This window comes from Triturus cristatus, chromosome 5_2 (assembly GCF_964204655.1).
Source record: "Triturus cristatus chromosome 5_2, aTriCri1.1, whole genome shotgun sequence".
Lineage (NCBI taxonomy): Eukaryota > Metazoa > Chordata > Amphibia > Caudata > Salamandridae > Triturus > Triturus cristatus.
Window position 1 is genome coordinate 532,231,852 of NC_140588.1, and position 27,049 is coordinate 532,258,900.

The window sequence follows — 27,049 nt, forward strand, 5'->3', positions numbered from 1 at the left end:
TTTGCGTGCATGTGTTTCTGACGGCACCCAATAGGCCAAAGGTGGGCGCATTGCTCCGCCCATGTCCTATTGGTGTCTGTTACACGCACCAAAGGCCATGTGGTTTCAATTATCGTGCCCAGAATTACAAGAAGCAACACATTGCACGTCACTGCTGCAGCCACAATCTGCTCTGCACATAACACGCTAACGGCCGCAGCGAAGAATTAAAAACTCTCCAGCCCAAAAAATATGCCTTATATTTTTACTTTTAAAAAGGGAGACGTGATCAGGTCAGCAACAGTTTTTCTTAAAGATGAGCCACCTTCAAAAGGGCCTCGCCTTATCTGCGGCTGCCTCTAAGAGTGTTTTATAGTGAGATTACAAAGCTCTTTCGTACTGGAAAATAATTAATACAATAGATATGCTCACGGCTAAATCTTCCAGAATATCAGCGCCACCCAAAAAGCACAGGTCTGCTTGGCTGTTATGCCACCTGGTGGTTGTAATGTGTTAGGAACTTAACAAGTAGGTTGAATTCACGGTACGGGGAAAAAATGATGCAAAACGTCGAAAAATATTTTTATGGCCTAACGTCCCCAATTTGAACGTCTAATTAAAATGTTTCTTTTGTTTTCGGATCGCCTATCTGCGTCACTGTTAACAAGTCATCTGGACAAAAAAAAACTGAACACACAAAGGGTCACAAAAAACATAAGTACGTTTTTGTATTTTTTTCAAATTAGAAAGGGGAAAAGCAGCATTACGCACGAGATAAAATGCTGTAGATTAGTGAAAGGGGAGTTCTACTTTGTAAAGGATACTGTGCAAGTAATGCCATGGTAAGAATGATTTTACAGTGTGTTATGGTGGGCTTTTATTGTCACCAAGTTCACAATGCTGGTGGGCCGGCGCTTAATCCCTGGGCAGACAAAGGCCTAAATAAACACAGATCCTTCCCTGGGAAACAAGCATTTGCAATGCATTAGGTCTCGCATTTACGCGAGTTTGAGCTATTGACATTGCAAATACCAATGCCTATTGGCATTGTCATTTACAATGCCAATAGCTCTAACTCGTGTAACTGCGAGGCCTATTGCATTGCAAATGCTTGTTTTTATTATTGTTTAAAGCTCTTCTGTTTGCTAGTGATAATCACTTATGACCAGTGCAGGGCAGTACCATTACATTAAGGGCCTCTTGCCGCCCTTTCAACACCTCAGTACCTATTCTGTTGAGGACACGGTGTTCCTTTTCCTCTAAAAGCTTCATCTGCCGTTCATGAGATCTAAATGCCACGTCATATTTCACAAATATAAACTTTCGAAGAAAACAGCCTTCTGTTTTCATGCCGGAGTGTGAAAATGATCCGTTGAAAATAGAATTGTCTGCTGAATGCTTCAAAAACAGGAAAACGGAGCAAGGCGGGGCGAGCATTCTCCACTCTCCCAAGATATTCTCTCTCCGCCCCCGCATTAATAGCTCGCCTCCCCCGCACGCCGCAAACAGAATGACCATTTACAATTGATGGTTCCACGAAGTGAAAGCAGACTCCCGAATCGGTTCATTTTGAAGAGACCAAATATGGCATCGCCTCTTCTATTTTGCGCTCTTTTCCCCCTCAGGGGCTTTCAGCAGTGCTTTAAATGGGAAAAAATAAGTGCAGGTACTCATTAATATGAGCTAGAGGTGTGGTGAGTGGGTGTGGCTAGGGGCGGGGCTTAGGGCAACATATGACGATACATAAATGACTTCTATATCAGTTGCAGCAACTATGAAAAACACATGAGAAATGTGTTTATGTAACCAAAACAGGTTAACCCAAAAAGGATGATATGTTAACAGTTTATCGTTCTGTAATATTTGCTGCTTCTTAATGCCATGCTGTTATGTGGCACAATACTATATGCTCTCAAGCGTGCGCACACACACGCACAATCTCTCCACATTCCCTCTAAAATCTGAGTGTCCTAAATCTCTCCCTTTTATCTCCAATTGCCTCTAATCTTCACCCAGCCTATAAACTTCTCACTACTTCTGCTCCTCTTTTGCTTACTCTCCACAAGTCTTACATTTTCTCCCTGGTTTTTCCGTACTTGTCTCCTGTTCACCCCTCCATGCTGCACTCATCCCCTAAATTTGCCGTCTGGAAAATTAAAGTTAAGAAATGCACCAGATTTGACTTTACAGAAATGTGTGTTAAAATACAATTTCTAAGACGATTCATGATTTCAAAACTCAACCACCTCACGTCTTTACATTCATCCCTACTCCTTCCGTCCACAAAGAGAAGCAGCTCCTGTCCTGAACAAAAGGATGAAAAGAAAACCGGCTTTGGCGAAGGCAGAGGATTTTGTTGGGCTGTCACTGCTTTAGAATGGCCAGTGCAATCAATATCCTGACTGACTGCCCGTCCCAACCCATTTACACACCTGATGGAGAGGGGCAGGGTGAGGCTAAAGAACTTTCAGCAGAATAGTCCTCGGGCACATGATCGACAGGGAAGGGTCTGTCTAGACCCTGCACTGTTAGTCACAGCGTGACGCACGGTAAGCCCTCTGCCCCCTGCAGGCTCAGGCCATTCACATGGGCGCTGCTGGAATCTCCAGCAGGGACTCCGCATGAGGCTTGGCGCTCTTACAAGCTCCTGAGAAGCAGAGCGGCATCTACCCTGTGCTAGAGGAGATAAATAACCGGAGCCTGCAGTGCCATCTACTAGGGTACCGGTACTCTCCCTGGCGAATGAGAAGTGCCGGTACTGAGGGCCAGAAATTCATAAGTGACGGTACTCAGTTCCGGTGAGTACCGGCCCTTTTAAAGCACTGGCTTTCAGGCGCGCTGCTCATTAAACGTCACCTCCTCTCAAGGCAGCGCTTTGTTATCGCGCTATAGCCAGAGCGGGAGGCCAGGCCAATTCCGGAATAAACATATACAGATGATGGCTGCCGGAGTAATGCCTCGTCCTGCTGCGCCGGGGAGGTTTTGTGGTGGATTTGCACCCGAGTAACAGTCTCGAGCTCTACAGGATTGGCTGAATCAGGGCCGGCTTTAGAGCAGTGCAACTGGGCGCTAACCTGTGGAGGGGGCGAGGACCTGTGGGGGGGGGCGGGGAGGGGGGGGGGGGAAGCATGCTGTTGATAGCAGTAACTTATGATTGGAACGATGAGGGTCACATTTGTCCAGTGGTCTGAGAGAATCCGAGGAGGAGGTCATGAGGGGACGTCAAAAAGGGTTGTCGCACTGGGCGGCACAAGCGCTAAAAACAGTCCTGGGTTGAATGAAGATTATTCATAAGAGGGGTACCCTAAGGGTCTCCTGTCTGGATACTTAAGATCTGGGTGACTTGAAAAATTTCCTGAATGGCTTTAAACCCTTGCCCCCAGCTAAAGCCTTCCAAGCAGTTACACTAGGGGGAATAACAAGCATTTGCAATTCAATAGGTCCCGCATTTACGCGAGTTTGAGCTATTAGCATTGTAAATGACAATGCCTTTTATTTAAATTTTGGTTTTTAAAAACATACATAAAAGGCATTGTCATTTACAATGCCAATAGCTTAAACTCGCGTAAATGTGATGCGTAAATAAGCACTTTGTACTTGTAGTCCTTGCTTACGACAAGGAAGTCTGGCAGTAAAGGGGGCGCAGTTACTGCCAGCCTTGGTTCTCCTAAGCAACGACTATAAGTAGAAAAGTGCGTGTTTACGACCGCTTGCAAGTTTTTAAAACACATACATAAAAGGCATTGTCATTTTCAATGCCAATAGCTCAAACTCTCACAAATGTGTGACCTATTGCATTGCAAATGGTTGTTATATGTAATAATGCTGCCTTTGAGACTTCCTCCACCACCCTTGGTTTTTTGGTGGACCATGGTAGGAGTGCACTGAAATGTCAGCGCGAACACAGGGGGCTGTTTTGTTCGATATGGACTTTATGGGACCCTGCTCTTTATATATGAGAGTTCATTCAGAGTATGTGGTCTGGTGTATAGAGTCCGTTTGAGTGTTGTTGCGATCTTCAGTGTGCACCATTTCAAGATGGCATCCTTGAAAATCATGTGCAGTTGAGCACTCCAAGTATTGAGAATTCCGGAGATAAAAGGACGGTAGGAGCAGTTACCCTCCCTTCACTCTCTTTTGACATTTTTTATATTGTTCACTCTGTATACATCTGCAACCCTTTATGAGATTAATTTCGGGTTTGGGAGTGATTATGTGCACCCTCTATCGTGTGTCATTTAAAGATGGCGCCCATGAATCTGATGAGATGGGCCGGGTAGGCCTTGGAGGCTTGACCCAGATATAATCCTTGAAGCACTTCCGGGTGCGGGAAACCGGAGAGTACATGAGCAGCAATAGCGCAGGGACATAGTGATGAGAGGAGCATGGAGTTGACGCCCGGTCCCAGCAATGAGTTTAAGAATGAACAAGCGAGTGGATGTATCCGTCCAGGTTACGTCCGGGTGCGATATGCGTTGTTTGTCAGTTTTTATTATACGATTAGAACCGGCAAAGGAGTGAAATCGTGAAAGGGCTATGCAGTATTGTATACCGTAACGTAAATAAAAATATGCCTGTATGCTGGTTAACGGTTGGGTGCCATGAATGTAATGATACCCGAGTACTCCAAACCAATTGGAATGGAAGGATGAATGTGTAGTTATGAGACTCCATATATTTTTTTTTTTTGTTTTAAAGTTCAGTGAGAGTAATGTGATCAAAAATTGATGTGCCCATGTTTACTCACAGGTGCAGGTGTTTTCCTGCTGCCTTATGGCTACATGTGGGATAAGCCATTCCTGGAGAACTGCTGGTAGGCGTCCACCTGGCCGCCACCTGGTAATTATGTTCTGTTAGATTTGGGGGTCTCTAGTTGGCATAGGTAGGTAGTTGTGACAAATAGGGACACTTGCATCTAGTCAGGGTAAAGGGGTACACTCCTAAAATAACCCCTGCTCACCCCCTTGGTAGCTTGGGACGAGTAGACAGGCTTATCTCAGAGGCAGTATGTAAAACATTTGTGACCACATTCAGTAATTAAGTGACAACATTACAGATGGACACCACTCAAGTTTAATATCAAAAATAAGTATTCTTTATATAGACTTATCACAAACGACACAAATCCACAATACTGTTACTTTAAAATGGTAGAATTTTGCTTAGTTCTCTTAAGATGGTAAATGCAACACTCAGAGTTCAATGTACCTTAAGATGCGACACGCAGAGCAACGAAAGTGTTGCAAGGAAGATGATGCATTGAAGATCCGGTGCAAAGAAACAAAGATGGCGCTTCCTTCTTTATGCGACACGCCTCCCGGTGATGCGGCGGAGCCTGATGCGACGTTGATCCTCTTCTCCGGCGATACGAGATGTTTCCTCACGATGCGAGCCACGAACAGGCCCTCAGACACGCTTCCCAGTGATGCGGCGGCGCCTGATGTGACGTCAATCCTTTTCTACGGCGATGAGCCGCAACAGGCTCTGCGACACGCTTCCCGGATATGCGGCAGTGCCTGATACGAAGTCGATCCTCTTCTCCGGCGATGCGAGGCACTTCGTGTTGTGAAGCGGCAGCTCGGCGACACGCTTCTTGTTCTTGAGTCGTGCTTCCAGCTCCTTAAGACACGCAAGTCCTCAAAAAGTCCAGCACAACTGCAGGCACGTCAAAGGAACTCTTGGGGAGCTCGTGGGTGAAGTCTGTTGGCCCTGAGACTTCAGCAGTTGAATAAAGTGCGCACAAAGTTCTTTCTCCTTTCTTTGGCAGTCAGGCAACCACTGCAGGCCAATCCCCCAAGCAGCACTTCAGCTTGGAGATAGTCTCTCCTCAGTTTCTTCTGGTTCCACTCCTCAGCAAAGGTTTCTTCTCGTTTCCCAAAGTGATCTAAAGTTCTTGGGTTTGGGTCCCAATATTTATAACAGGTTTCTCTTTGTTCTCTGAAGGCAGAGAGGCCTTTGCCTAGTCCAAACCAGTTCTGGTCAGTCCTGGAGCACTTTGTAGACAAGACTCCTTCTTTCCTTTCAGAGTGCAGGGCAGACACATCAGACGCACCACAGGAGGTGGAGCCAGCATTGTGAAGGGAAGGCACAGCCCTATTCAGGTCCCAGGTGCAACTCCTCCCACCTATCTAGATGCAGATCTCACTATTCAGTCCTGTGCTGACTCACCCTGTCTCCTGGAATCCCCCAGCCCCTGTCACTCATACTCCAGACAAAGAATACACAGCCTAGCAGAGGCAGGTTTGGAGGGTTAGACAAGAAAATACCTACTTTCTAAAAGAGGTATTTTAAAACACAGAATGTTAAAACCAACTTCACTCTAAAAGATGCCTTTTATCATTTTGAGTTCAGGCATACTTAACTCAAATTTCTACCATGTTCCCTGAGTCAGTTAGGATTATAAGATGTAATAATCAAACATACCAATTCTGGCCTATGGAGAACAGGTAGCCTTGCAATAGTGAAAAACGAAAATGGCTTTAATTCACAATTAGAACATAACACACACACCAGGGCATGTCCTCCCAAATACTTACAATGCACCCTGCCCTTGGGCCTACCATAGGGGTGTCTGATATGAAGAAAAGGGAAGGTTTAGGGACCGGCAAGTGGGTGTACTTGCTCAGTCAGCATGACAGTACCAGACTGCACGCAGGCTCTGCAATGGCAGGCCTTAGACATACTTTTACAGGCTGCTTCTGTGGGTGGCACAACCAGTGCTGCAAGCATTTGGATTACCAGCCCTGGGCACTCCTGGTGCACTGTACCAGGGTCTGACAGGTAAAGCCAACCAATCATGGAATCACTAATTCATACATCAAGTTACCATAGGGAGCACTTGCACTGTGGCACTGGACAGCAGTGGCACAGTGCCCAAAGCATCTAACACCAGCAAAAACACATGAGGCACAACAAAAAATGGAAGGGCGACCCACGCCAAGGTGCAACGTGCCAGGTCTAACACATTCTTTTTAGCATGACACGAAAAGCGATGATGGTCAACACACCCTAATATGCCGTTAAAAAACATTTTAGTCTTGTGGCATTATTTTCCTTCACCTGTGTGTTGACAGGTGTATAAATGCGACTGATGCATTCTTACAGATAGAGCGACATTATTCTTTATTAGTTCAAACACAATACATTTTCGTACGGCTTGTGTTGTACATGCATGCATATGTAGGCGCTTTCATTTGTGAGAGTGAAGAATAAGAAGGATTAGTCAAAAAAAAATATTTGCCCAAGGTCACACAATTTAGTTAAGCAGGAAGCAGCGATCAATGCAGGTTTTCTGGTTTTACCTTGGACAAATCAGGCACCAAAAAGTTGTCTGTTTGTTTCTCATTTGTACCTCATATGTTAATGCTTTGTTTACCTCTTTCTGGATAAGAGTAGAATGAGCATGGCTGGCAGAAGCCACATGAAAGTGCAGCTTGATATAGGCTCGAGGTTCCAACAGGACCCCGAGCTGAGCCTGTGCCATGCTTCAGACTCGAGCCTGGCTCGAGCTTCCAGTGGCTCACTGTAGGAGAGTAGGATCTGCACTTATGTTGCCCCCACTTTTTTTCTGATATATACACTGGTTTCTGGCTATAGTCTGGCTGAATCCCTGCTAATCAGGGCCCCAGTCTCATGGATCTCTCTAAAACAACTTGGTGTGCATATTAGATGCACTAGTGATTGGATACTGTGGTACCTTATGAGCCCCTAGTATATGGTACCTTAGGTACCTAGGGCATTGGTACTTCACAGGCCTACCAGGGGCTGCAGCATGTATTATGCCACCCCTGGGAAGCATTCTCAATCTGACACCACAAGCCTGCTACTGCAGCCTGTGTGAGGTAGTGTTAGCACTCCTCACTGAGGTATAGGTTCCTATATCTCACCATACACACATATAAACCTATAAGCCACCCCTATTGCAGGCCCTAACAATCCTGAGGGCAGGGTGCTTGGTTTACTATGTGAGGGGGTGCTTCTGCATGAGCAGGACCCCTCTGCAGCTGGCAGAGTATATTCTCTGCTGCTGTTTGTGGATGCGGTTAAACCATATACTCTTAAGTGCATTATAACCTCGCGGTAAATGCTAACTTTGGAATGACTGCATCAAAACATGTCGTGTTTGGTGTCAAACAACTTGGAATCATACCCCCACACCAGTAACTGATGTGGGAGTATGATCCCCACCCTTCTAGAGGGGACGACATGTACCCACTTTACTAAACAGTACAAATCTCCTAGAGCCCTGGCATCACAAAATGGATGCCACCAGCACAGACACTGGGCTGCCCTCCTGCTGCTGACCGAAACTCGCAGTGGAGGAAGCCCAACAAAAGGTATCCTGTCACAGGGAGGTGTCACCACCTCCCAGACAGGATTTAGTGTATTGGAGCTGTGTGGGTGCACTCAGAGTGCTTTGAAGTGCTGCACTGGGGGAGCAGTAGGCTCCTCTGCATATGCCAGCTCAAACTGGTTCAGGGGCTACCTGCCCCTGCTCTGGCACGAAACTGGACAAAGGGAAGTGGGTGTAACCACCAACTACCCTGACCCTCCTAGAGGAGTGGTCATAGAGCTAGTCCCTCCCCATCTTCACTATAAGATACCAAGTATTGCCAAAGCGATTCAGATTACCCTGGACGACGCTCTACAAAGAAGAATCCTGGCCCTTCGACGTTCCACTATCTCTGGAAGACTGAAGAATCTCCCTTGGAGTCAAGGAGTGACTCCCCTGCTTGGCAGGCACCTATAACCTTAATCAACGGTTGCAAACTTCACCGCTCCCGCCGGAGTCCGAAGTCCCTGCCGCCCCAGAAGCGGATTTCCTGACCTCTCGACGGCCATTTTGAGTCCCCAGCGAAGCTGTGGCATCTGGACCCCACGAGTGACGAGGAACAGCAATACCTGGGAACCGTGCACTGATTTCGAGTGCAAACCCTAAACAACGTTCTACAAACTTGTGCTTTGGACCAATTGTGGCCCAAGTCCCTAGCAGGTCTTGTTCCAAACATCAGCGGCCTACCCTGTCCCGAGTGACCGTGGGCTCCTGTGAAACTTTTCCTGTGAAGGCGTCTTCGCGGTTACTTGCCCGTTGGCTAGTGACTCCCCCAACGACTTTCTAACCGACTTCAAGGGCTCTCCTGGTTGCTCCGGGCCTGCCCTCACTTACCCTCGCTGGGTAAGTCCATCAGACCTTGCTGGTCTGCATCACCGACTATCTTCAGTCCACACGAGACTTACAGTTGCCAAGGCTTGTTGGCTCCAATCCGGTTGCCGACACCGTTATCAGCTGCAGACGTCGTGGGACACTACGAATCCAGCTGCTGGTCATTGTCGATCCCTCCTGGACCTCGTGAGTGTAGAGACAAATCACCATCGACGACCTGAAACGACGCAACATCTGTGGTCATCCATCCTGCTGGCCACCGGTCACTGGCAAGTGACTTTGAACACTGTCCCCTCAATTTTCAGGTCCTCTTCATCTTCAACCCACCTTCGGATTCCAGCGGACACCTCTTCAGTCGTTTCAAGCAGCAAGTCTTCATTGGTCTCCATTGAAAACAGCATCGCGACCCGACACCAAAAGACACCTATGCACCCGGCTTCCCTGGGTGAGGTAACTCGTGCACTCCGGTGCCCAAGTGTGTGTTGGCCCTCGAAATACTTACCCTGTAAGTGGCTTGCTTGTTGACTTCTTCGAAGTGCCCTAAAACTTTAAAATACAAACCGCGACTTGCTCCATTGTAACCTATAGGAAACCCGCGGCTGTGTCTCCCGTGGGCTTGTTACTTACCTGCTAACACTGCAGTAGTGAAGCCCCAGCGATTCCCAAGGCCCTAGGCTTTGTCATTTTGCAAGTCGACTTTGTTAAATCATTTTCTTAGTATATGGTTTGGTACGCCCCTAGGGCTATAGCCATATTTGTGCTTAATTTATTGACAACTGTTGACATTTGAATGTGTATCTGGGTTCTAATCTCATAAAGAGATTAGTAGAGTGTATCTAGAAATAAATACATATATATTTGATATATCTACCTGTGTGGTGTCCTTTTCATTTGGTAATTCAAGAGATTATAAGGTAAAACAAGCTGCTTTACATTCCTCAGAGACTTAGCCTGAAGGCTGCTCTCCACAGCTACCACTAGGATAGCTTTCTTTAAAAGGTTGTCTTAAACCTATCTACCATAAGAGTCGAATTGGACTGGTGGCAAGGTGGCCATTATAACTAGTGACCAGCATATGCCAGGCCAACTTCTCACACTCACCCACCTCTAGTCAAAATACCGGACCTTTAATATTTTTGTATGTGTCGCAGTACTAAACCTTAGTGGTTTTTGCAGGAGTTGGGCGAGCAGACAAATATATAGGGAGACGCAAGAGCCTAGCCAAGGTTCTGGTTAGCTAGGTACTAAAGCCGTAACACGAGCCAAGCCATCAAAATATTTGGAAACAAGTCACGCAAATTGTTTTTAGACCATCTTGGCATCCTCAAGTCATATTTTTGGTCCACATGTGCACCCTTGACTAATATGAAGAACTTCTCTCCTGTTTTGGGTTTCTCTTATTCGGACCCGAAAACACTATAACTGCTCCTTCTATGAGTTATGTCCAAGTACAATGAACAGTTGACATTTAATTCTTTTCGCCAACATAATTTTATTTACCTATTCTTTCCCCAGAGTTCACAAATAAGGTAGTGGGAACTATTGAGTGAAAGAGGGTGAAATATATTCTTTATCCTAAAGGTCAATATTTTGTGATTATCTTTGTGGTTTTGTAATTGTAAATTACTCCACAGAGGCACTTTGCTCATGGTACATTAGTTTGGCAATTCATTTTTTATGTTTAAGATCTTATGAGCTCATTTTGAATGCATGCCTAAATGGCACTGCTGCTCAGAAGTTTGGGTTTTTTCTTGTTGTTGTAGCAACGAGATGTAAACAAATGTAATATTCTGTTCATTGGCAACTAGTTTACTTTCCCGTAAGAAAAGCAAGTTCTCGGAGATTGGACTGTCTAAGAGTCCTTATCCTGATAAATTGGACATAATTTCAATGATTATATTGTCACCACCGCTAATTGAAATTGAGAGGCAATTATTGAAGCTCATTACACACCAAATACACTAGAATATAACGAGCCCTATGGAGAATACTTATGCGTTTTTGTTCTTAACTAAAAGACCCCATAATGCTACAGTTTGACATTTCAGTGATCAGGACGCAAGACCCTCACCAATCGAAGTTGCAAGATTTGTAATAGGGTCTGCTACTCTTCCAGCCAAGATGTTCAATTTTGCCTGTGTGGCTCCTAATTTAGGAGCTCTTGTCGCAGATCGTTTTAAATTGTTAGCCAAGTATAGGGGATTTTGATAAGTGCTGTGTGGTGGGATTCAATGTGTGAACAGCTAAAATTACCTGCAGACAAACTAAACATTTTGTTTTCACTACAAGTTTTATTCATTTTTAAAGGTACAGAGTGGGCAGAGCCCAGCAAATACATTACATATGACGCTAAAGACACAGTGTACTTAATTTTATCATTTCATAACCGCTAAAGAAGTTTCTGCAAGGCAGTGTCCATCATTGCCAGCCGCTCCACTGTGTACGCTGGATCAGACCCGTACCACCACTCGTTAACTACCAGGAGATGAGAGGCAGAGTAATATGCATATATATCTGCCGCTGCAATAGGTTGATTGTGTGCACGTGTGGAGTGCGACCTGGATAGCTCCTCCTTGCCATCAAAACCTATTTAAAATCGCATTTAGTTGTGTTGCACCATGAAGGGGGGATGTTGTACGGAAAGGACTACCGCCGATGTAACAAACGTGGCAAGGATACCATTTTAACCAGCATTGAAAATGCAATTAAGTTAAAGCCATTTGCTTTGCTATACAATCACATTAGCAAAGCAAATGGCTTTAACTTAATCAAAGGCGAGACCTATTGCATTTTCAATGCTTGTTATATACATGAAAACACAATTATAGAGGGCATGACGTTTTGATCACACAACACGTAACAATAGAATTAGCCCCTAGAGGGCGTTGTACAACATGCACCATCCTTTAGATACCTTCAGGCCACAGTAGCTGAAACCATAAACTTGGTCCCTAAAGGATACCGCACTCCCAGCTGTGGAGTTCCAGCCTAGGGAGTGCTTGAAAACATGAAAGGCTTGGGGATGCCCTATTCTCCTTGAGCCTTTCAACCTAAGGTCCCCTTTAAGGAAAATTCCATTGGGGCATTGGCGGGAGGGGAGACCCCTCTAGGGCTCCCCTGCACTCTTTACGTTATGGGGCCAGCACAAGCAGCAAAAACAGTTTGACAATTTCATGCCCTGCAGGTCATTATGGGGCGTTCCCCTGGAGCATGAATATTTGATGAGAGGTCCTGCAGCTGCATTGTGGAGAGTCACATCTTCTCTTTTTTTTCTTCCACATAGCCTAGCGCCCTGCAGCTTTTTAATGTTATTTGGAGGTGCTTTTTCCAACATGGGCACTCTGCCAGCCAACAGACATTGAAGGCAGCACAGGCAGCCAACCCCTGGCTACCCCACTGGCGGAAGCTGGCAGTATCTCCTCCCCTGCCCGGAGAGGGCAGTGAAATCCTCTGTTGTCGCGGTGGCAGCCTGCTGCCCTCAAACACAGGAGCGGGGCAGGTTCACGGCGACAGCACCCCTCCTCCCCCACACCCACCTAGCTTTGGCATGCAGGGTTCGTGGATGGGGGCCTGGCCGCCTCCGGGCGATAGGGAGATTCTGGAGAGGGGAGCCCACGTACACCCCTACTTAAGAACCTTAATAAAACCCGTGTGTGCTGACCCTTGGGGCCGCGGCCCACCCGGGTGTTAGAAACAGCTGGGCTGTGGAGCTTTACATGCTCTAGGATCGCTCCGAGGGGTCAAAAGTCAAATCCATCTTTGGCTGGTAACTTGGGTCCCGTTGGTCAATTCTGCATGCTTTTAAGCTCACTGTGTTCCTGGTGACCAACCTGGTGCGCCAGCTTTTCTCCTTTTCAGGGGCTTCTCTCTTCTTTGGTGTAAAAGTCCAGTTCTTTCCCCCAACTAGCCCTTAGTGGGGCTGTAAGGGGACCAGCTTTCCTGGTCCTGGTGAGAGCCCCCTGCCCGCTTCAGTCCCAGTGTCCAGCAGAAAAATACAACCAAAAGAGAGCTCTCCCCGTTGCGCAAGACATTTTAAATGGAGACGGAAGGTTCTAGAAGTGAGGCACCTCTGGCCTATCCTGGGGTGCCACGTCACCTCTCTGCCCAGGTCCCAACCAGTGCCGGACTGGGAACCGAAACCAGCCCTGGCAAACTGCTAGTAACAAAAACGGACCCCCAGGGGTCCAAAAACGGCCCCCAGCCTGGCGGCCCACCGGGGAAACGCCTGGTGCCCGCTGTGGCCAGTCCGGCCCTGGTCCCAACACTCCTACAAATCCTGTTGGGACATTTAAAAATGGCGTCAACCCAGGAATCACTGGTCACATCTCCTCTGGGTCTTTCCCACCAAATATTCATAAGGAGCACCCTTCTGTGTTGGCTCCAGAGATCTAGACTCTCTCCTTTGTTCAGTGGGTTTGGGCTAGCCCATCCCTGGTACAGTGTGACATCTGATTTATTGATGCAGATCCTTCTTCCCCACCCCTTTCCTCCACAGGAGCTAAGTGAAGCACTGTGAATTGCTCCCTATGTGTGGGGAGGTCTTTGTTACTGCTGGTGGAAAGAAATGTATTTAACTTGGCACAGCAGGGTAACAAAAAGCCTGGGCTCTGATCCTGAGCCATAGAAATATGACAATCCTGGATGATCGATAAGCTATACAGATATCTTCTTGCGACTCTCAAATTTGGGCCTGGCATGCAGATTCCATCCCAGTACAATACGTCACTGGCCTCTATAGGCCAAAGGGAAGTGAACCTGCAAAGACAGTCTTCCCCCATAGGTGTATAAAGGAGTGTCACTGCAGACAAGACAACACACTGATTATCCCTATGAGTGTACACTAACATTATGAGGCCCAACCCAGTTCAATATCTTCTCTTTACAGAGTCCCAAGTCCGCCAGGCTTCCTGTGTGCAGTTACGAGGCTGCGCATGATAGGAGTCTCACACGCGCAGCCCTCACACATGCTCCTGTGTAACCAGCCAATCTTAACTTACCCTTGCTGCGTTGCAGCGGCCTTATCTTAAAAGGCGGGCACTGGCGGTAAACATGCTTAGTCCACTTAACCAGAGTTTACCAAGAGTAAGTCACCAGTGGTGAGGCGCACCCACAGTAAAAAGGTCACATACCAGGTGGTCAAAAAAACAAAAATCTGGGTGGATTTGATAGGCAGAACCCATTTTCTTACTGTTACTATACAGGTGAAAGTGTGTAATAAATTGCTCGGAGACCAGATGCATGCATTTAGTTTCACCATGCACATGTTAACAAAGGTCACACACTAAAGAGAGTCAGAAGACCGGACTAGGACTTGTCTGAAAATCAACCTTGAACACATCAAATCCGGGATCACAAGTCAGCTTTTCAAACTAAATCTCCTCATTATTGACCAATTTTATTGCAACTAAAAAGATTAATTCTAACACTGAGTGAACATTTAGGGTGCAGACAGTTGAATTAAACACTTGTGCTAACTTTCTCCATTAAATCCTTTGGCTTCACCATTACCTCAATGTGTGACCAATTGTGCAAAACACAGTGACAATTTCAAGATACACAAAGCAAAATGCATCCCAAAAGTATGTCTCTGAACAGTAGCACTTGGTGGAGATTTTGTACAGGATAAACTATGAAAAGCAGTCCAGGTCTTCCTAAGGTTACTCTGGCAAGTTTAACTAGCATTTTATTCCACAAATGAATTTAATCACAAAAACAAGCTATTTTGATTAGACCGCTCCATCAAACATGTTTTGTCATTAAAAATGTTAACTTATCCACAAGACTGTGATTATACAAAATACAACATACTGACAAGAAGATATTATGCTCTGCGGCCAGTGCATCATCAGTACTAAAGGCAACAGATGCCACTTACAAAAACACAAACCAACTTCAGCCAAGAATTTCCAGGCTATTACCATTACAGCATTTAGATTAGCTTTAAATACTATCTTGTTACAAATTACATTTTTAGTAGTAGAGCCCATATATTATTTGAGGTGTTCAAACGTTTAATGAAGGCAGGATAGCCCTGGACCTTTGAGAAGGCTTCATGATCATTATTATGGATTTATATACATATCCACTTTGCATATCAAACGTTGGGAGCAAGATTAAACTGTCAGGTAATTTTATGAACACCAGAAACACTGGCAAAACACTACCAAACAGGCTTGTCACCCCTAGTCAAGCAGTTGGAATAAAAATAAAAGAAAGAATTCGGGGGACATCTTACTGGTGCATAAAATTATTGGGTATTGTATGACCTTTAAGTGACCTGGGCAGGTGTACCTAGAAGCTCTCGGGAGGCGTGCTTAGATTTAGAAGCTACAATAGTATCAATCATTAAGATAAATGTTACCTGGATACTGTTGAGAAGTTCTTCCTGTTTCTTTAGGTTGTCTTGAACTCTCTGGGTGTAACTTCCATATAGTCTGTCCAGTTCAGTCACAGAAATAGCTTCCTCATTGATGGCACCATCCTGTGCCAGAGCCATCAGAAATTTACTTGTCATGTCAAAACTCACTGACTTCACATCATTCTCAAGCTTCTCTCGCTCCTTCTTCACTTCCTCTAGATTGACAAGCAAGGATTTCAACACGGTGACAACCTAAGAGGCAACGAGAAAAGTTTCAATTACTATAAGTTCATGAAAGCAGATACAATTAATGAAAATAATAATAAAAGGAACATTAGTGTTAAAAAAAAAAACACCTGATTTTGGAGTGAAGACATTTAAAAATACTAAGTTTTAGTTTGTACATTTAAATTAAATGCCTAACTTTCCACTTTTACTTTTTATCAGACAGATTTCACTTCTCTCAGTAACTTAGCTGTAAAAAATGCTTAAGAGCAGGATCACCATGTTTTGTCATTCATGTTGTACTGAAAAAGAGTGTTATCTATGAACATTAAAAAAAGAAAGAAATCTTGTAGGAGCACCACCACCTTAAATACTGTATGATAAACTAAGCTAACAAATAAAGTTGGAGAAGTCAAAGAAACAAATAAATAGTCATCTTGTCTATACTTATAGCCCTGTCATTACAGCTTCTTGAGCACTTACTTTAAAATAAATTCCTCAATCTATCGGGTGCCGTTTTCAGTGGGTTGCATCAGAAGGATGAAAGGGTGCGTGAGATTGAATGCAGACACTTTAGAACTAAAAAGACATACATTACTGGAGAGGATAAAGTATCCTTGCTTTAAAAAGGAGCACAATTTTAAAGGTATGCTAAAATTTCAAAGCAGGAGAAAAATGAGACAAGTGAATTTGCTCTGGAGTGCTGTCATATGTGTGCTGTGAATGTTGTCAGCAGAAGTACTTAGAAATAGGATGCAAAATAGGTCGGGTGACTAACCAGCAGAGTGAAAACAATGTACTTATTGCATATACTTGAGTACTCTTAGACCCTCTTCCTTCAAAATTGCTGGGACACACTACTGCCTCTGCTCCATATCAAAGTATGCATGTAGGGCCTCGTGGTTGGTTGTCGATCCAAAGGAGCTAGGCACAATGGGTGTGTAGGAGAACTTGGAATGAGCATGGAAGGGCACTAATAATTTTTAAAAAATTGTTCAGTCCACTAGATGAGATCTACTTTAATCAGTATGGGGAACATACTCAAAATGGTCCAGTGTAGTGGGCCTTTAGGCTGAAGAATAATAAGAGACTGCCCTTCAAGAAATAAATCCGATTTGGCTCGGAGTTGTGGAGCAATGGTAGCCCATATAAAGTATCATCTAAAAATGCAAGAGTGTTCTGAGTGTAAATCGTTGGCTTTGAAGCCTGCTTACCAATATCATAGCCTATCACATTAATGAAAAATCGTATGTTACGTATTCATTAACAGGTTGACACTAGGCTTCTGAGGACTCTGATGCAGTTCATCTTTGTATTAATAATGATTATACATTTTATTAGGAAATGCTTACACTGGAGTTCTGAAATTGGGTAGCCCTTTATGGACCCTTGTGTGGGGGCTTCAGGTGTGGCCTTTGAAAGCAAAGTGCCCAATGAGATAGCGAAAGATCTTAACTATGACCAAGGTGAGGATACTCAAAGGGTCGGATCTAGAATGCCACCGATGCATCTATCTAAAAAGAAATTAGCCTGGACTGTAGATAATGGGAAAGATAACCTATTGGATATGTAAGAAACCAACAATCCCAAAAAAGGATATCATGCACTTGAGGGTTCACCCTAGACCCTTCCTGGCTAGCCATCTGAAAGTCCTTGCTTAGCTTGTGCTCACTGTGATATTTTCCATTAGCAAACATCAAAGCATATGGGTTTAAAGTAAGCTTTCCAGAAGAGGTCTTAGTAAAGCCCACAGACAAAAGTTTTGGGTCACCTCGAGAAATTAGGTGCACAAGAAGACCTGAAGAAAGCAGTACTTCACAGACTTCAGCAGAAATACTAGCAAAAGTAATCAGAATAGGGCAAGGGAAGTCACAACTTCATTAGCATTGCAGAAAGCCAGCCTATTTAAATCTGTAATGACATAAGAGTCTATCTTGTGTGCAAGTGTCCCACAAGAACGAAACACGTCTGTTAACATATGTGTAGAAAACTAGGATCTGCTTTCATGGTCACCAGCACTTTTTGCTGATGTCATTATGTTTTACTGACTAGTCCGACTGGGATCCTGCTAATCAGGACCGCCATCTCTGTGCTTCCTCCCTAAATTGGACATGGTGAGAACTCGGGTACACTCCAGATTGGCTACTGGTGTACCCTGGTAAGTCTTTAGTATATGGTACTAAGGTACCCAGGGCACAGGTACACCAGGGGTCTCCCATGGGCTGAAGCATGTATCATGCTAGGGGTGGGTGGAATATGCGTAGTCGCGCTACGCAAGGGTCCCCGAAATGGTAAAAAATCTCCGCGAGCACGCATAAATTCTGCAAACACGTAGAATTGCTTGTTCGCGATGCTTTTTTCCTGTTCGCAAATGCTGTTTGCGTGCTCGGGGGGAAATATCTTGCGAACACGCATTTTGAGAACGCATACAAGCAAAAAATTCAGCGAAGCCGCGTAAAGCAGAATTTTGGGCAATTCCGCATTCTCCGCGTAACGCGAAATTACCCAAATTCAGCAAGTGGAACGGAATTTACCGCCCAGGCCTATATTATGCCACCCATGAGAGACCACTCAAATTGTGACTACAGGACTGCCATTGCAGCCAGTGTAAGCTGGTGCCAAAACCACGTACAACAGATATAGGTTTCCTTATATCTAAGGTCACTGCACTTAAAACCTATCAATCACCCCTAAGACAAGCCTTTCAGTACTGAAGGCAGGGTGCTTGTTTCTAAGTGTGAGGGTGCCCCCGCATGACCAGGACACCCCTACAACCTTCGGAGTCCTTTCTCCCTGGTTGTAGGTGCAGCAGCCATTAAGAAACAGTGTCTCCATGCGTCATTACGCGATGACCATCTCTAAACTGGCTGTAATGAACCCTGTTGTGTTTGGTATCAAACATGTTGGAATCGTACCATGCACTGTAAAGCTCATCCAGGAGGCCCTCAGTGCTCCCACTACCAGTCTTCTACACCTGGACAGCAAACTATGGCTGCTACCGACCAGAGACGATATTCTGCTCTCTTGCTGCTGAGCAAAGCTTGAGCAGAGGAAGGCAGGACAATAGGTATCCTGTCACAGGGAGGTGTGACCACCTCCCAGACAGGACTTAGTGTATTGGGACAGGGTGGGGGTGCTAGCCAGCACCACTCAGACTGCTTGAAGGCCACATTTGGTGCCCTCCTTGCATAGTCCAGTCCAAACCATTTCAGGGCGCCTTTGGCTCCCGCTCTGGCGTAAAACTGGACAAAGCCAAGGGAGTATCCTCACCATTGTCCAACCCTCCTCTGGGAGAGCACCTAAATCGTTCCAACCCTTTCCTTAGGGTACTTAAGGGCTTACCTGTGGGTGGGTCCCTCGATTCGTTGGACAAGATTCAGATCACATACCACTTCAACTTCAACCGTCTGGGCACTCAGAACCTCGCTGGACTTCGCGTTGGGAACTGAGACTGCAACTGGGAAGACTCCTGCTGCTCCTAGTCTCATCGTCCTTAAAGTCTGCTGTAACATCTGTGCCTGTGCTCCATACACGTTCTTCACAGGGCCTGTGGACAATCAAGACACCCGTAAGAATCTCCCTTGGAGCAAAGAAGTCACTCCCCTGCACCTGCAGTACACCGCAGCAGCTGACCGGTCTGCTGATCCTGTGCTCCCAAGGACCCCGAAAGGCTCAGCAACATAGGTGGTGTTTCTGCAACTACCTCGAGGCCTGCACTGTCTTCTCACTGAGTTTGAGGCCAGTATCCCTCATCGGACCCGCCAGAACAGCACTCCAGCGTAACGCGTTGACTCGCTGTTGCCAGGGCTTGTTGACTCTCTCCTCCAGAGATCTTCAGGCTCCAAGAAGCTGCAGCCTCAAGAATCTCCTGCAGCCAGTAGCTACGCCTGCACCGCATCCTTGGCACCGTGGACCTTCCTCCTTTGGTAAGCTGCTAGAGGTCTCCTTGCGACTCCTGTGCCTTCCGCCCATGTGTCCTCTTCAGGGTCTTTTTTGGCTCCAGTGGGGTCCCCTGCTTGCTCGGGGCCTGCTCTGACTTACCTGCTCGTGGTTAATCACTTGGACCTTGCATGTCCCGACACTGCACCTTTTTCTTCAACTACGCTGGTTGCTGTTGCCAAGGCTTCTTGGTGCCCCTGCCGGACACTGACCCCATGGCTCTTGACATCTGATGTGGGACAGCTCGTGCACGGCTCCTGATCTTCCTCTGCGTCGCTTGGTCCGTACAGCTGCAACTTCTAGGGCACCATCAACTCTCCTGCATCTCTGACATAGGTGTACATTAGTCTTTCGTGCCTACTGGTCACTCCTGACTGGCATAGACTTCCTGACTGGCATAGACTCTGTCGCCTCTGCTTGCAGGTACCTCTCCTTTAATTCACCTTTGGATTCCACTGGACACTTTCACCTTCTGCACCAGCGACACCTTTTCTGAAGTCCTCCATTGTGGCCTACAGCGGTTTCCGACGTCACTTCGCACCTATGCACCCGGCTTCCTGGTGTAGGTATCCTGGTTCCTGGGGTATCCATAGGTGGGGGGACTCTCCCACCTTCCATCTTCCACAGGGTTTCTTCAGGATCGCTGGAAAGGGTCCTTCTTTAAAATAGCAAATGCAACTTACCTATTGACTAACATTGAGCACTATCATGTTCCCACTCTTCACACTACTAGATTCCCACGTTGGGTAGTTGCTTGGGTCCCCATCTCTTCTGTGTCCATTCTCGACATACGTTGTGGTTCGCATTCCACTATTTTACTATATGGTTTGGTCTCCCCCCGAGGACCAGTGTACTCTGTGCTATTTATGTATTCTATTGACCAAGTATTGTGTGTATTGGGTTTGTACCCCTGGGTAGGAGAGAATACATTATCTGTCTCCTACCACTTTTATGTTAAGCTACAGTTTGAGCTCCCAGGTTCCGTACGGTCACTGAAACCTTTCAATGGAACATGACACTAAAGGATACAGACAAGGTATGGACGTCAAGACAGTTGTGACTGACTGACCCATCTGGCACAATGCAGTCCTGTTGATCAGCAGCAAGATGTTTCACTGGAAGGAATGGATCTTTAAAGGCACTCTAAGCATCAAACACTAATTATCAGACTAACAAGCCAGAACCATTAACGTGCTTAAAATATGCTTCCACAACAATTTGTGCCATAGATGGCAATAGCTACAACTATCCCAGTGTCTTTATGGTTGCCAATGACCATGCCTTTACATGGTGTATGAATCCCCTAGAGGTATAATATTGGGCCTCTCTGCAAATCATATTTGTGAATTGTACTACAAGCTCACAAACACTTTCTCAAATAATGCTGGAGTGTCAGAAGGAAAACTCAAAAGAAGAATCGTCTACCATGCTAACCACCCAAGTCAGGGGTCTCTGTAAATCCCGCTTGAAATGTAGCGTTTCAAAATACTGCAAGGGGGGCATTGGTTCTTTAAAAAACTGCACATTGCCAATTTGAGCTTGAACTCTTTTTAGTGGAGATGCAATAGTTCTTCAAGAAACACAGTCATCACTGTTTGGGCCAGTGAGGTCCTTCAAAAGTACTGTAACAATGCAGAATCCACAATGTCCAGAATAAACAGCAGGGCCCCGCTGGAGATTCTGTGCGACACCGCAGACATTCCTGGTGGCACGAAATATCAGACACTATGGATCAATACTGTGTTGGCTACTACTAAGGTATGTATACTGCAGAAGGAATATGCTACTTACCAGTATGCATCTGTTCTTGGCATGTAGAGCTGCAGATCTACACACTTGTGCATAGATTGCCATCTGGTGTTGGGCCCGGATGTTTGCAGTTGTTTTTTCTCTTGGAAAGTCTTTGGAAGTCACGAGGTATGTGACTCCTCCTTTGGATCGTATTGCGCATGGGCTTCGGCTCCATCCTCAGATTGTTTTTCGCCAGCAGGAAAATGATGGAGCGTAGTAATAAACAGTGAAGATGCCCATGTCTGTTGTATCTAAATAAGATAAACTGGAACAGATAAAGGTAGCCAGGGAGGCGGGTGGGCGTGTGTAGATCTGCAGCTCTACATGCCAAGAACAGATGCATACTGGTAAGTAGCATATTCCGTTCGAGGCATATGAGCTGCAGATTACACACTTGTGCATAGATTATATAGCAGTACCCACCCTTAGCGGCGACCACCCGCATCTGTTGCAGTAGTTTGAAATAATATTTTGAGTACAGCCTGGCCCACACTAGCCTGTTGCTTAGTTTGCACAGCTACACAATAGTGTTTAGTGAAAGTGTGCGGTGTTGACCATGTAGCTGCTTTGCAGATATCATCTAATGGGATGTTTCCTAGAAAAGCCATTTAAGTCCCTATTTTACGTGTAGAATGGGCTTTAGGGGGAACGGATAGCGTTCGTTTTGCTTTGTGGTAGCAAATCTGAATGCATTTGACAATCCACCTAGCTATCACCGACTTGGAGATGGGGTTGCCCTTGTGTGGTGGAGAGAATGAGACAAACAGTTGTTTGGTCTTACGGAAAGGTCTCGATGTTGAAGAGTAAGGCTCGTTTGACATCTAGTGTGTGGAGAGCTCTTTCTGCAACAGTTTGTGGTTGCGAGAAGAATACTGGTAGTTCTACAGATTGGTTTAGGTGAAAAGGAGAAATGACTTTAGGGAGGAATTTTGGGTTGGTACGGAGAACAACTTTGTTATGGTGCATTTGTAGAAAAGGTTCTTGAATGGTAAATGCTTGTATCTCACTGACCCTTCTGAGGGAAGTGATGGCTACGAGAAAAGCAGTTTTCCAGGTTAAAAATTGGGAGTTCACATTTGTGCAATGGTGCGAAGGGAGGCCCCATTAGTCTGGTGAAAACAATATTTAGGTTCCACACAGGTGAGGGTGGCACTCTGGGGGGGAATTATTCTTTTAAGGCCTTCCATTAAGTCTTTAATGGCAGGTACTCTAAAGAGTGATAGATGTTGCCTGTTTTGTAGGTAAGCTGCTATAGCTGCGAGGTGCAGGCAAATGGACGTATAGGCTAGATTACACCTTTGTAGGTAGAGTAAGTAGCCAATGATGTGTTGAATGGAGACGTCTAGGGGATTGATGGTGTTGTTGCGACAATAGACAACAAAACGTTTCCACTTGGTGGCGTAGCACGCTCTAGTGGTGGGTCGCCTAGCTTCCTTGATGACGTTGATACAGTCAGGGGGAAGATTTAGATAACCGAATTCTAGGACTTCAGGAGCCAGATCGCAAGGTTGAGCTGAGCTGGGTCCGGGTGCCTGATCTCTCCATGGTTCTGGGTTAAGAGGTGTGGAGAGAGGCGTAATTTTTGGTGCGGTACTACAGATAGTTCCAGCAGCGTGGTGTACCACGGTTGTCTGGCCCAAGTTGGAGCTACTAGGATTAGTGTGAGGGAGTGTTGCTGTAGTTTGCGCACCATTAGTGGAATGAGTGGGAGAGACGGAAAAGCGTACGCAAATCTGCCTGACCTGTTCATCCATATCGCATTTCCTTTGGACAATGGGTGTGGATATCTGGCGGCGAAGCTTGGGCATTTGGTGTTTTCGTGGGTGGCGAAGAGGTCTATCTGTGGATGCCCCCACATCTGAAAATACGGGTGTAGAACTTGTGGGTGGAGTTCCCACTCGTGGATTTGTTGTGCTTGTCTGCTGAGCAGATCTGCCATAGTGTTTTGGACTCCTGGGACATGCTGAGCTAGGAGAAAGATTTTCTGGGGCATGGCCCATCTCCATATGCTCTGTGCTAGCCGAGAGAGCTGTGGAGAGTGTGTGCAGCCTTGTTTTTGAATATAGTACATGGCTGTTATGTTGTCTGTGTGGATTAGGACTGCCTTGCCTGAAATCTGTGTTTGAAAAGATTTTAGGGCTAAGAAGATCGCTAGTAACTCCAGATGGTTGATGTGGAGTAACTTTTGTTGAGGTGTCCATGTGCCCTCCACGGTGAGATGTAATAGATTAGTTAACCAGCCGGAGAGCGATGCGTCTGTGGTTAGTACTATCTGGGGAACCGAGTCCAGGAACGGTTGACCTGTGGAAAGGTTTGTGGTGGTCCTCCACTGCAGAGAGCGATGGGTGCGACCGTCTACCAACACCAGATCTGTTAATTGACCCTGGGCCTGGTTCCATTGGCGCGCTAAGCACTCTTGGAGAGGACGCATCTGGAGTCTTGCGTGAGGTACTATGAAGATGCAAGAGGCCATCATCCCTATTAGTTGCATAAACACTCGAGCTGGAAGGGAGTGTTGTGCCATGAATTTTGCGCGTAGAGCCTGAATGCTTGTAATCCTGGCAGAATTGGGGCAGGCTAGCACTTTTGAGGTGTTTATAGTGGCACCGAGGTATTGTTTTATGTGGGATGGTTGTAGATGGGACTTTGCGTGGTTTACTGTGAAGCCCAGTTGGTGAAGTAGCTGGTTAGTGGCATGCGTGTGTTGTACACACTGGCTGTATGAACTGGCTTTTATTAGCCAGTCGTCTAGGTATGGGAAGACATGGATGTGTTGTCTCCTGAGGTGTGCTGCCACTACTGCTAGGCACTTGGTGAATACACGTGGTGCTGTTGTGACTCCGAACGGGAGTACTTTGAATTGGTAGTGTTGGCCGTCCACTACAAATTTGAGGAACTTCCTGTGAGCGTTGTGCAATAGAATGTGGAAATAAGCGTTTTTTAGGTCTAAAGTGGTCAGGAAGTCGTTTTAGGAAAGCAGTGGAAGTACCTGCTGAAGCGTTACCATGTGAAAATGGTCTGAGTGTATGTATTTGTTTAGGGGCCTAAGGTCTAGGATGGGCCGCAGAGTCTCGTCCCTTTTTGGTATGAGAAAATATAGGGAGTAGACCCCCATATTTCGTTGATTGGTAGGAACGTGTTCTATCGCCCTCTTCAATAGGAGGGAGATTACCTCCTGCTTTAGTAGTGTTAGATGTTCTTGTGACATTGGGCTTTGTCTGGGTGGAATGTTTGGGGGGGTAGATATTAGCTCTAGGCAGTAGCCTGACCGAATTATTTGTGTTACCCATTTGTCTGAGGTGATGGTGGCCCAGACAGGGAGGAAATTTTGGAGTCTGCCCCAGACGGGAGTGGGATGGTCTGGGGGGAGTGGAGGGAAGTCATTGGGTAGGTGCGGTGGCAGAGCGAGCGGTGTTTGTTTTGCCTCTGCCTTTGTTATTGTTGCCCCTGCATCCGCCTCTTTGGTAGCACCTTGTAAAGGAGGACTGGGTAGGGGCCTTATATGAAGTGGAAGCGGTGTCGGAGAAGCCTCTGGATGTTCTCCGAAAGGAAGAGCGGCGAAAGGAGCGCCTGGGAGGGTGTGATTGTAAAGCTCCCATGGATTTTGCCGTGTCCGTGTCTTTTTTCATCTTTTCTAGGGCCTCATCCACTTTTGGGCCAAACAGATGTTCCTGGTCAAAGGGATGGTTGAGGATGGAGGCCTGTACCTCCGGTTTAAAACCTGAGATCCTTAGCCAGGCATGGCGACCGAGGAGGACACTAGAATTGATGGCCCTGGAGGCTGTGTCTGCTGCATCAAGGGCACAATGTATGGAGGTATTAGTAATGGTTTTACCCTCCTGAATTAGCTCGTTGGCCCAAAGTTTGTATTTATCAGGGAGATGTTGCATTATGGCTTCTAATTCGTCATAATGGGCTCTGTCATAACTGGCTAGTAGCGCTTGTTTATTAGCGATACGCCATATGTTGGCAGCTTGGGATGCAGTACGCTTGCCTGATGCGTCCAAGAGTTTAGACTCTTTGTGAGGTGGTGGTGCTTCGCCTGACGCTTTGGAGTTGGCCCTTTTACGTGCTGAGGACACTACCAGAGAATCTAGTGGTGCTGGCCCTCTGATATAGGAGGGATCTGTAGGGGCGGATTTATATTTCTTTTCAATGCGCGTGTTAATGACCCTGGCTTTGACTGGGTCTTTAAAGACCTCTGGCGCATGTTTTATAACTCCCTTGAGCATAGGCAATATGGAGGTAGTCCTATATGTGGTGTCAAACGTATCGAGGAGGAAATCCTCCTCCACGGGGTCGGTATGGAGATCTACCCCGTGATAGTGTGTGGCCCTTTGTAGTAAATGGTTGAACCCCAGTGAGTCTTCTGGTGGGGAAGGTCTGGAAGGGTAGAGATCATCCTGTGGGACGTTAGGGATGTCAGGGATATTATAATCGTCCCATTGGTCTGGGGAGCCTGTGGGAGTGGGGTCCCCTGTAGGTAAATCTTGAAGCACGTCTCCTATGTCATCATATGGATCCCCCTGATCATAATCATCCGGAGAGGGTGTTGGGGAATGAGGAGGTGGGGGTGGAGACGGTGCAGGAGGAGACGGTGGAGGAGGGGAAGGTGGAGGAGGCGGTGGAGGTGGGGAAGGTATTCTGAAAGGAGTGGTAGCAGAGTCCTTACTCTTTGGAGGTGGAGGCGGAGCAGGTTTATCCAGCTGTCTCTTTTTGATGGAGAGCATCAAATGTCCGGTTTTAGGATCCTTGGTTAGTGTTTTTTGTAATGGATCCGGTGCAAAAAGTTCTGGTGATGTTGGTTGGTCTGTCGGCGTCGGGCCGTTGGTTTTTTGGCTTTATCCGCGCTGGTTCGTTGTTTGGAACTATGCTTGGAAAAGTCTGATTGTTTGGTCGGCGCCGAGGTGGATTTCAGCTTCGAAGTGTCGGTGCCGGTGGCCTTGTGTGCTTTTGTCGGTGCCGAAGATGGTGTCGGCACCGAGGAGCTGGAGCTGGTTCTCGACACCGAGCGTTTCGGTGCGGGGCTCGGTGTCGAAGCGGAGGCCATTTTCTTTTTCGGTGTCGAAGAGTGTTCATCGGCACCGACGGTGGGCTGGCTCGAGCCCGAGCCGCCGGAAGGCTTAATCGGCTTCTTTACCGGGCCCGAAGGTGCGGTGTGGGAAGCAATGTCTTTGGTCTTGCTTAGGCCCAGAGGCGAAGGTGTGACCGAAGCCTTTTTCGGTGCCGGCGAGGTTGTGGGGGGGGGGGGGGGGGGGGGGGGGATAGATTAGTACTCACGACCCTCTGTGCAGGAGTGATGTCCTCCACATCTGAATCGTCGGCTTCGGAGGCACTGACGAGTCACTCGTCGGTGTGGTGTTCTTCTGGAGCGTCGACGCCTTCCCCGAAGATGTCGTCCAGAATCGTCGTCGCCGAGTGTGCCATGGTTCTTCTAGCCCTTCGGTCTCAAATGGTTTTCTTGGACCGGAAGGACTTACACGACAGACAATCTCGAGCCTCGTGTTCAGGGGAGAGGCAGAGATTGCATACTTCGTGGAGATCGGTGTCGGGGAACTTAGACCCACATCCAGGGCACTTCTTGAAGGGAGTCC

The 27,049-nt window shown here is 46.6% G+C and overlaps 1 protein-coding gene across 2 annotated transcripts in view; it reads right to left on the reverse strand.

The window, feature by feature from the left end:
* Positions 1 to 27,049, reverse strand: part of PDCD6IP (programmed cell death 6 interacting protein) — a 450,822-nt gene that overhangs the window by 163,544 nt on the left and 260,229 nt on the right. For both annotated transcript variants that reach the window (XM_085607570.1, XM_085607569.1), the window contains exon 13: positions 15,504 to 15,752. In XM_085607570.1, the coding sequence (XP_085463696.1) occupies positions 15,504 to 15,752 (249 nt within the window). The remainder of the gene's footprint in view (positions 1 to 15,503; positions 15,753 to 27,049) is intronic.